This window comes from Haemaphysalis longicornis, unplaced genomic scaffold (assembly GCF_048455015.1).
Source record: "Haemaphysalis longicornis isolate Haplotype H1 unplaced genomic scaffold, Haemaphysalis longicornis Haplotype H1 scaffold_9, whole genome shotgun sequence".
NCBI lineage: Eukaryota > Metazoa > Arthropoda > Arachnida > Ixodida > Ixodidae > Haemaphysalis > Haemaphysalis longicornis.
In genome coordinates this window covers 91579458-91590313 of record NW_027526460.1, presented here as the reverse complement: position 1 = coordinate 91590313, position 10856 = coordinate 91579458, and the positions used below count along the sequence as shown (strand labels likewise).

The window sequence follows — 10856 nt, the reverse complement described above, 5'->3', positions numbered from 1 at the left end:
TTATACCTGTGCCACACGTACACGAAAAGTGACATTAAGTGCTTAATGCCTTAACTTTTTAATGCCATTAATTCGCTGCTACACGCAAAAATCTAATGCTATTCGCTCTAATGTCATTTTGGTTTAAAGAGTTCCGCACAACTCATTTACCTTCCCGAACACCTTAAATCTGCCTTGCCTCGAACGCGATGAGCACCAAATAAAACCAATGAAACTCTCAGCACCAGATTGTTGACGCGGAAACGTAGCTGAACTTCGAAAGAAGGCGATTGTTTGTGCACCTTTGCTGCCGAAGTCTTGAAGAAGACGAAGTCCACCAAAACAGCGGCAAAAAACAAAACATCATGTCACTCGTCAAGTGTATTATCTCTATGCTCGTCAAGCTAAATTTTTCGGATTTGGCTACCACTTGCAGGCGATGGCAGCTGATGAAGCCACTTTTATAAATGGCTCACACCATTTTCAAGAAAACACTGTTTCTCGTAACGCTTTCTTTGACAAAAAAACATTTGTAACCCTTGTAAGATGTTTTTCTCCACGTTAAAGACTTCCAAAATATGAGTGAATTTCTTTTTTTGGTGACGATCACCATCATGCTTAACACATTTAATGCCTTTGCGGTTTCACGTGTAGCACGGCCCGACCAGTTAATGTCATTTGGCATCTTAAGGCCTTCAGCACTCAATGCCATTTTTTGTGTACGTGTGGCATGGGTATTAGCCTCAAGATTTGCTTTCCAGTGCAGTTTGAGATTGTTATTCCCGTTACAGGGCAGCATTGACTGTTCTGAACTTTGTAGGGTTCAACTAGAGCAACTAAATAAGCTATCTTTAAGAGTAACGACACTGACGCACCATGGCAGCCATTTTGGTGCCTGACGCCAGGGTGGCCAGCTTTATGCGCCCTATCGCGGCTGACATTGACGGGCGGAATTGGTCCGGGCGCCGCTTGGCAACCATGACAGCTGTGTTTACGAAGCTTTAGAGACAGCGCGCTGCGACAGAGCCAGGCTCAGTTACGCTAGCGTAGCTTATTTAGTGGATCTAGGTTACACTAGAGCCACTAATTAAGCTACGCTTTTTAAGTGACTATAGGTTACGCTAGGCCACTGTCGTTCTTTCCCAGCGGAAAGCGATGCAGGCGTTTTCCACCTTCCCGCCGGTTGAAACAGCTCAGTACAGAGCAGCACGATATCGTTACTCTGTTTGGGGGCTCTAAAACTCACTCTCAACGTGTCATACAGCCACACTGCGCTCCGAAAATCACGACTTATCGAAGAGCACGCGCGCGGCAATGCAGAGGCAGCAAATTGTCAGCGCCCGTGGGTCTCCCCGGAGTAAAGAAATGTCACGTGACGTGGTTCAACCAATTGACGCTGTCGGCGGCTTGCAACAATGACAGAAAAGAGTGCCGATACTCTAAAACCTGATCTAGTGGTTCTAGGGTCAACCTATAGTCCTCCAGTTATAGTCCTCCAGTTCTGGAGAATGGAGATGGTGTGAATTTGCTGTTGTTTCCACAATTTTCAGAGTGTGTTCGTAGACTACGGTTCTCGTGTTCTCCAAACAGATTTCTCCAATGATGAGCTGTCGCATCCTGATGTCGAGAGGCATACTCAAATCCAACTTTATTTCCAACGCAACGGTTGTGAATCGCATGCTCTTATTCGCAGATCACTCCTACATGAAAGGGCCGACGGCGCAACCTTACTCCACGGCTGAATTTACTTACGCCTTGAAACTGTAACTGCCGATGGTCTCTGAAATGCGCTTTTTCATCGGAATTTTTTCAGTTGCTAAGCACCTTTTGAGAAACGCTCTTCAAGTGTGTGGAAGGGCATGTGCCAGTGTTGTGACGTCTTGATTGTTAATTCTGATCCCACTGTATTTTAAAAATTGCTAGAATTGTAGCTAACAGTCCTCATGTAAGAGCATACTAATCCTTGATGAATTGTAGTCTCTGTTGCGTTTAAGTTGTGTGTATATTTCTGTTGCGTCGTAATTAAATTCTGTCAGGCAGACATAAAGGAGCGCTTTTTTATCAGGATTGCCAGCTCTGAAGTATTAACTTCCCTGTCTGATTCACTATATGCGATGCTCCAGCAAGCGACAGTGGTCATTGAAGATGAATGTGAGCACTGCGTTTGTTGAATCAATCCAAAAGATCGCCGTTAGTTTAGCAGTTTTATGGGAAAACCGAACGGCTATGTTCAACACTTGGCGCTTTTGTGCCACGATTAACAATAATAATTTTGGTTTTCCTGTCGTAGGCGCAGGTCGCGCCCGTGTTCGTTTGAAATTATTTGCATTTTTGTAAACGTTTCTGGTGCCTATATTTCCGACGTTTGGAGCCTGCTTATTTTTGGCGCCTAAAACGCGCTTTTTTAGTGCCTAAAAATCCAGCCTCTAGTAATAACAGCATGTATGATAAATTTACCAAACCCGCCCGGTAGCGTCTTTAATGTGATGATGAAGATACTGACGGTGGTTGTGCCCTTTGAAACGGGCTGCTGCTGCTCAAGGCGCGACAAAGCCAAAGAAACAAACGAAAAAAAAAAGGAAAGAAAAAGGGAGGAAAGTTCACACTCTGCGTAGTTATATACAGCATCGCCGCTGAAGCAGCTCTTGCGTTCTTCGCCTTAGTGCACAGTTTCGCTCCCAGAATTACAGTCGCCCCTTTGTCACCTCCTCCACTGTTCCGCTGTTCAGAGAGTAAATACAATGTAGCCTACTTCAGCGCCGAAAAGGGGGACACGAGCACGTACTGTAAAATCAGGCCATCCCCTATGGCGACTTCAGTACATAAAACGTTTTTTTTTTTTTTACTAAGAGGTAAACACTGAACTCTCCTACCGACACAACCTTCCAACCGCTTGCCTTCTGCCGCAGAAAGTTTCAACCTACATGATGTTGACACGAGTACACTCGCACAATTTTGCAAGTTCTTGTATACTGCCCGTAGTGGCTTTCCAGTGTCAACAGGACTGGTATGCTGCGACGAAGGACCTCCAAGGCATGAAGCCGACACTCATTCTTCCGTGGCTTAACAGGAACACTCCTTTGGACAGGACGCTGAACGACTCGGGCACGACAGCAAATACGCTCTAGGGACAAGCGCGATCGATTGCCCAGAAAGCAGCACAAATACGAGCCGCTAAGAAGACCGAGTGATGCAAATCGGCGCAAGAGGAAAATTGCGGCGGTGGAGATGGAGTGTGTTTATGGGCCGTGACTCCGCACATCGCCATACCCGGAATAGAAGCCAGACAGATGGCGAGGGAGATGGGGAGGATGGCACCTCCTTTGGAAGGGAGAAGAGAAGGGTTCACTTATTACGAGTTTGCTGCTGCTGCAAATTCGTGGTGTGAGCTTACCTTGTAGTGGGCTTTGTTGTTTTTAATAATGGTTACCTGTGAAGACGCCAGCTAAAATAAGCAAAAAATCCTCACTCTTGAGAGGCGGTGTTAGAATGTTGGGGGCGTGCCCGACGAAATATATGGAATTCCGCTTAGAACAACCGCAGTTCCTAACCAAGCACAGTGACTATTAATTACCGCGCAGACGGGTGCGGTTCTTTCCGTTTTTTAATAAAGTGTTGTAACTAAGGACCGTCCAAGAAAAATAGAGACGGGTTTCGCTGGTTGTTTGCACCTTGCCTGACGTATGATTCTGAGTATTATACCTTACCTGACGCACGGCATCTTGCCTGACGTATGGCTTTGTGGCGCAGCGTTCATTTTCTATTTCGGTAACATTTCCATTACCGTCATATTTTCATTCCTTATAAATATTAGTGACCGGGCACCGCACACGCAGCTTTGGTAAAGAAAGGACCTACCTTCAGAGTTTCGAGTACCGTGCCCGCGCCGATGACGCACACGGTGCAATGCAGCAGTGATAACCCATACAGGGGTGATGCGAAACAGTGTTCCTTTTTAGTACCGCAGCAGAAGCATGATATAAACCTGGATGTAACGAACCTCTGTCTACCGAATTTCTAGATTTAAGAAATCTTTTCGGTTCCCCATTGCCAGCCCCATCCAAGCCGATGTGTTTGCGACCGCTACATAACGAAGGCATGGCTGCGGATAACCTTGATGTAACGAATGCGCTACGCTAAGGGCCATTGTTTTTTGTACTTCTTCTGGAAAATCGGCTAGAGATTTCCACTAATTCAGCGAACTTTGCCCACACCGCAAATTAACGTGCGTTTCCAGCGTGAGTGTGGTGTCGATTAGGTGCTAGGTCCGCCTCTCGGTGTGTAGTCGCGCGTCTCCACTGCTGAGTTCTGCTGTCAAAAAACAAAAAGTTCTGTCTTTTCAAGACAAGCTCGCTATTGCAGGCGTTGTCTCCGCCGGCAAGGAAGATGAACGCTGTCGTCCGGTACCGTATATATATATATATATATATATATATATATATATATATATATATATATATATATATATATATATATATATATATATATAGATATATATATATATATATAGGAAGAAATACCGGCAGTCTACAACGCAAAGAAGGCATAGGGAAATGGTTAGAATATTTTTTACTGTTAGTGACGTTACATTATTATTTATTAATTACGTGAGAAAGAAAGAAAAACACGCGCCCAGAGTGGGGACCGAACCCACGCCTTTCGGTCCCCACTCTGGGCGCGTGTTTTTCTTTCTTTCTTTCTCACGTAATTAATAATAATAAATAATAATGTAACGTCACTAACAGTAAAAAATATTCTAACCATTTCCCTATGCCTTCTTTGGCGTTGTAGACTGCCGGTATTTCTTCCTGTATTTTCTAACGAGCCCCTCATTTACAAACCATATATATATATATATATATATATATATATATATATATATATATATATATATATATATATATATATTCTCGCTAGCACCCTCTCAAAAACTTTGAGTGCGGTAGAAAGCATTAAGTTCGGGATAAGGCGCCCCTTCAGCATACGTTCGGTCCTTGAAACGCATTAAGGCACCGAAAAGTATCCAAAAGCAAAATTGACGCTCAAGTTAGGTTTGCGAATACAAGGGTAAGAGACCTTGATTCTTCGCAGTGCCGTGTACAGAATAACTTCGTGAGAAAGCAGAACGCACGCAATTTTTTCCCTGCAAAATAATTTCTTAAAGCAAGAGTTGACTATCCATCATGTCTAGCATATTTATGCAGTCCGCGCTTCATTTATGGGAGCCTCAACTCGAAACCTGCATTCAACCAAAAATTTCCAATTTTTATCAACTTAGTTATATCCAGGTTTGCATACTCTTAGCCTTGGGGGAGGCGGACTCCAAAGTTAATGAAAAAATTGCAGTGCGTGAAGGGAAAGTATCGTACAGTGTGTTACATAAATTAATTAATAATTAATTACATATTTCATCCCTTAATTATCTTTTGCTTCAACGCAGTACTTTTTTTGTGTCACTGATGAATGGGGTCCCTAGTGCAAGGACACCGCTGATTCTGGCCTTCTCCAAGGCCAGACTGACCTTAAGGAGCTGGTGTTTCCTGCTTAGATCGAGAGCACTGGCGATCAAAGAAGACGTTCTGCTATAGGGACGAAAGGGCGAAACACTCTCCTTATCAAATCAGATACTCCTCGCGGCATACAAAATGAAGGGAAAGAAGCCGCGCTTCGAACACAGATAAGACAACCGTGCGCCGCCAGACGATGGCAACAAAACGGACAAGAACACAGAACAGGAGGCATAGTTTGTGGCAATATCATTGTATATTTATCCTTGAGTGACAAAGACACTTCAACGATTTTCTGACTCATGCTGGTTTTCTCAGTCATCGTAGCTGTGGTCATCACCATCCTTATGATAATCATCAGTGTGTTGAAGTACACCTCAGGAGGGTGGCTTGGACCTTTTTCCAGTAGCGATCCGCGCATGCGCGGGCGGCCGGTCCGCCAGCCTTGGCAGTAGCCTCAGACGAAATAAACAAAAGGGCGGCCGGCCCAACTTTCTGCTTGGGGAGCGGCTGTGCCTCCTAGGGCTGCGCGTTTTTATTTCCTCTTTTCGGGCAGTTCGCAGTGAGTTAGTACGTGCACACAAAAAGGGATTTCAAAAGAAAGGGGCAAAAAATGTTTGAGGCTGACCACGCTGCGAGCACTTGGCTACCAGTCAGGGAACAACGAAAATGAAAAAGAAAAAGTAAAGAAAAAGGGGTGCTTCGGAAACTGCAGATTAGTCACGTGAGCGTGCACCTGCTACCGTGACATTCTTGGGAAAGGCTGGGGTGACGGGTGGGTGAGGCAGGAACTGCAGAACCTGGATATTTCGTGCACGAGTTCCCCGAACGCCAAATATTTTTGGAGGCGAGCCTTACTGCGGGGTTAGGTTATCCGTGGCGACTGCTAAGAGGACCGGTACTGGAAAAGTACATTGCACAAGATCATAACCCGCATCACCCCAATCAACTCATCCTAAGTCCTTCCGGTTGTTGCGTGACAGAGAGAGAGAGAGAGAGAGAGAGAGAGAGAGAGAGAGAGAGAGAGAGAGAGAGAGAGAGAGAGAGAGAGATATCAACCTTGCTTTTGGTCGCTGTGTTTAGGAGAGGCGGTTGGCGGAGGACCATAGAGCTGCCGTGACGTCCTAGTGCGCGCGACGTCCCCAACACTTTATCGGAGATGTCCGGGCACCCCAGGGCCTGTTCCCGGAAGGCGTAGGAGGGTAGAGGGGGATGAAAAAGTTCGACACTTACATAGGGAGTGGTAGTACGTGCCCAGAGCCCCACATGCCAAGCAATATGGCAGGCGAAAGAGTGGGACTGGACGTAGACCCCTTCGGTATGAACCCGCCACGTGGCAGAAGCGGCCACGTGTGAGCGTCAGCAGGTGCGGGGGAGGAGTAAAATGGTCTGAGACCAATTATGTTGACCTATTTCTGGGAAACTTTTAGACCCCCACGCCTCTAAAGGGCAGGGGAAGTACAGTGCGACGAACTTTAGAAGCGGTGCACGGAAGTTCTCAAACTAGCAATCCAATTTTCTGGCTTGCTTTCCAAATAAAAACTTTGGGATCCTGACCGACCGTGACGGCGTCGAACTGAGTCTAATCGCTTCACTATACGTCGTGCCGGCGTACTCCAGGGCTAGAAGTTATCTCCCCCGCTCATATATCGGAAAAGGCGACGGCGCGCCCCGGCAGCACCTCCAAGCTGAGAATGTTGAGTGAAACATCATTTGGTACGACACGTCATTGTTTAAATGTTCATTGGAGTGAGCTGCAGTGACAAGAAGCGTATCGGAACTCCGGCCTCACTGTGACAAACTTCCCACAAGAGAAGCTGACGTGATATCGAACGAGAAGGCTTTATGTTATCTCGCGGGTGTGTTTCCTGGATCTCCACTCAAGGTCAACAACCCGCTCGAGAGCAGCCCCGTACATCGCATGCATCAGTCGCGGCTGGCGTCGCCGCACGGCTCGTCGTAAACGCGGCCCTCCTGCGGCCCGCTCGCGGCGTAGAAGTGCGACAGAACCGTCGGTGAACTGAAAACGGAATATCCGCTGGTGTCTGAGCACAGCTGGTGACAGAGCCATGAGAGGTGATCAAGCAACGAAATCGCAGCGGCTGCCACGTAAGTCCAAATGCCGTTGTTGTGTGTGTAATTTCTTCCACGGGACGCACGTGCCGACGAGTATTAAGGGTGGCTGGTATTTCGGTTGTACGTACTTCGGCTGCAAAGCTAATGAGAAGGGTCGGAAAAACTCAGAATCCAAGATGGATTGCAGTGCTCTTATTTCATCTGAAATTTGATCAATCAGCTGGAATCTCCTTCCCTCCTGGACATCCTTTGTCCCTTTCTCAACCCTTCTAATTTTGATCATGGTGCGGCGGCAATAATTGATAAATTTCTTCCCAAACAGATTAAATGAGACGTCTAAATTGGTTTTAAAAATAAACGACGGCCGCGACGACTCACAGACTCCGGCCTCTGAGCTAGGGTTCGTAGTGATAGCGGGTTTAGTTGAGAGCAGTTTTCAATTTCGAAGTCGAAGGTTCGATTCCGCACATCTTTCACGCTAAAGGTCACACCGCTTCTGCCGTTGAAGGGCCACAGCATATCATCGAGAAGAATTTATCTTCCGCTTACGTTAGCTCTGCGCCGCTAAAATCGCAGTTGAAGATAGAAGTAGTGATAGCCCTGCACCTCTGAGCTTCAAAGGTGCACTACAATAATGCAGAATGGCGCGCAATCCAACTAATCTCTAGTTAATTTTGTTTTCGTCACTTTACTCGGGAAAGGTGCACTCATTTTTGTTCACGTCGGTGTAATACGCAGACCGCCAGACACCTGTCCAAGTTCTTTGCTCGTACTCCCTGTCAAATATGAAAAAAATATTAAAATATGTACTCTAATAACTTAGAAGTGCTCTATTCATTCATCCTCACTGATTGAAAAAGGCGTGGCTAAAAGCGCAATTAGGAGCGAAGAGCAGGAGTCGCGACTGCTATAACAGCGAACACCTTAATTGCACGGAAACTGTGTGAGTGATCAGCGCGTTGAATTGTGCGTACCTGTACTGCACAATTACTGCAAACTTGAGTTTGCCGATTTCTGCCTTTAGGAAACGAAAATAGGGCTGCGCAGATGTTGAAACTCGCGAATTTAATCGCGATTGAATATTCGAAAGCAAAGAATGACCTCGAATATGGAATTAAATTTCTACTTTTGTTGGCTGTTCTAACAACGAAAAAAGCCAGACATTCAAACAAAAAAAAAAGCATGGGTGGGCAGCAGTTGTCATAGGCTGCTAATTCTTGTGGTATGGCGTAAAGGATAACTTGCGGTTAATGTCAACTTTTTAGCACTTTCTTGTTTCCTCGTTTCTTCATGACCGCGGTTTGCTTGTGGGCAGGGAACCGCTCTCAACAGAGCTGCTGCGGAATGCTTCCTCCCGCCGTTGCCAACAGATGGCAGGCTGCTTAAATTGGTGGAGGGGGTGGTAGCAGAAAAGTAGGGAAGAGAGTGGGACGTAGGAAGAGTAATATACCGAATTAGAATTTAGAACATTAAAGGGGGGGTGGGGAGAGTGAGGGGAGTTTAAAACCGTGTGGGAGGGGGGCAAACCCATTAGGCTAGTTAAGGGTAGGGCAGATAAGTAGAACAACACAGGCAAGTCGGTTGGGGACAACCGACGTCCCGATACAAAGAGAGGGCCTCTAATCATCATAATAATCATGGTAGCCAACGTCTCTCTTTCTCGTTCTGCGTGAAAAACAAGCAGTTTAAAAAACACTTGGGCAAAGTACAGGGATCTCGGATGGCTTTCTCGGCTGAACATCTGAATCTGGCCAACAGTGTCGACACGGGTCCTTGATGTTCACTCATCTTTTTTTATTCAAGCGCAATCGATTTCTATCCATTTTCCAGACGACCATTTACACAACCTCCTTATGATGCCTGCACAATATGTTAATATTTTTACGGGATTCTTGTCCTTTTGTGCCAAATTTGGAAACATACCGGCCGTCTCCTGAAGGCTCGCGAGAGGTAGGAACATCAGAAAGACGAAAGCGTCCACGCAAACACATAATACGCGCTTGTTCCTGGTGGGGCGCCTTCATTGATAGCACCCGAGCATGTATGTTCGTCTTTATTATTTTACAAAGTTTGCCACTATAGTAGCAATTACAACCCCGTGTGAAATATTCCTTAGGTGTGTGTCGGTGTATTTAAGTTGGTGTTGCCAAATGGGTCTTGGTGAACTCGTCACTGCCAACTCGTCGTAGGTGAACTCGTCAAATACAGCACGTCGTCATAGGCCATCTCCCACTAGGGAAGCTCGTAGCCCAGGGCCTCTGGACACTTACCCATATCGTCACACTTTACGTTTTCGTCAATCATGCCAAGGAAAAAAAAAAATACGGAAATTGCCATTATTCTGTCCTTACGCGTTAAAATTATTTCGTCTCTCCTTCGATTCACCAACTTTACGCTTCCTTGGTAGCATTAAATGATTACGCTAGACCAGAGGCCTATTACGGTGGTTTCTTTGGGCTTTGTTGCAGTGATCGCGTGAGGCCACTATATAAGCTGTCGTTTGGTCGTTTTAATTTTTTTTTATTTTACCATTTTATTTTTATGAAATCGTGGGACGGCGCTGTATTGGGTAGACTTGGAGACTTGTTTCTGCAATTACGTGTTTAATATTTTTATCTTCTTTTTATTTCTTCTGACAAACTATCATTGTCAGGTTTTGCCGTCAGTAGCTCATGTGTATAACTTTCATTCCCTCATTCTTGTCGTTAGGACGATCTATATGTACCATATTGTGGTCATTAAGTTTACTAGATCCACTAATTAGCATATTTCTGCTTACGCTTTCTTTTTATACAGGACACGGTGCTACTGTTGGCCAGCTGTTCGGACTCTGTAGACGTCCGCTCCTAGAATCTAGACTACAGATTTCACCATGCTTTGGTCGTGCGCGCGCCGTTTTTCTAAACACAGTGTCAACACTGAGAAACATGACAATATCAAGTTGAGAAGCTCCACTAACTAGTTGTTCAATAACAAAAGTAGCAAAACTGAAGCTAGGGCATTTCCCACAGAGTTTATCTAACGTAATTTTATCCAACGCCATTTTGGTTAACATCGTTTTATCGAAGGCAGCTTTATCGTAACACCTATGTCCGTTTTATTGAAGGTGTGGTTTAGCTTTATAGGCCGGGTTCAGTCTGTTGTCGCAACTGCCGTAATAAGTTAAAAGAATGACGTCATTTCACGTCACAGCCAACCGAACTGCGTGAAACGCCGTTTTTTACACTAACATAGGGCACGATATATGGCTGTTACGTCGGCAGTCTGAACATGGCCTTATTGTGACTTTCAGTG

At 45.5% G+C, this 10856-nt stretch overlaps 1 protein-coding gene across 1 annotated transcript in view; it reads left to right on the top strand.

Moving 5' to 3' along the window:
• The first annotated feature begins 7399 nt into the window (after positions 1 to 7399).
• LOC144153860 (uncharacterized) overlaps positions 7400 to 10856 on the top strand; it is a 24973-nt gene continuing 21516 nt past the window's right edge. Inside the window, exon 1 of the mRNA XM_077685592.1 lies at positions 7400 to 7595. Within this exon, the coding sequence (XP_077541718.1) occupies positions 7556 to 7595 (40 nt within the window). The 5' untranslated portion in view covers positions 7400 to 7555. The remainder of the gene's footprint in view (positions 7596 to 10856) is intronic.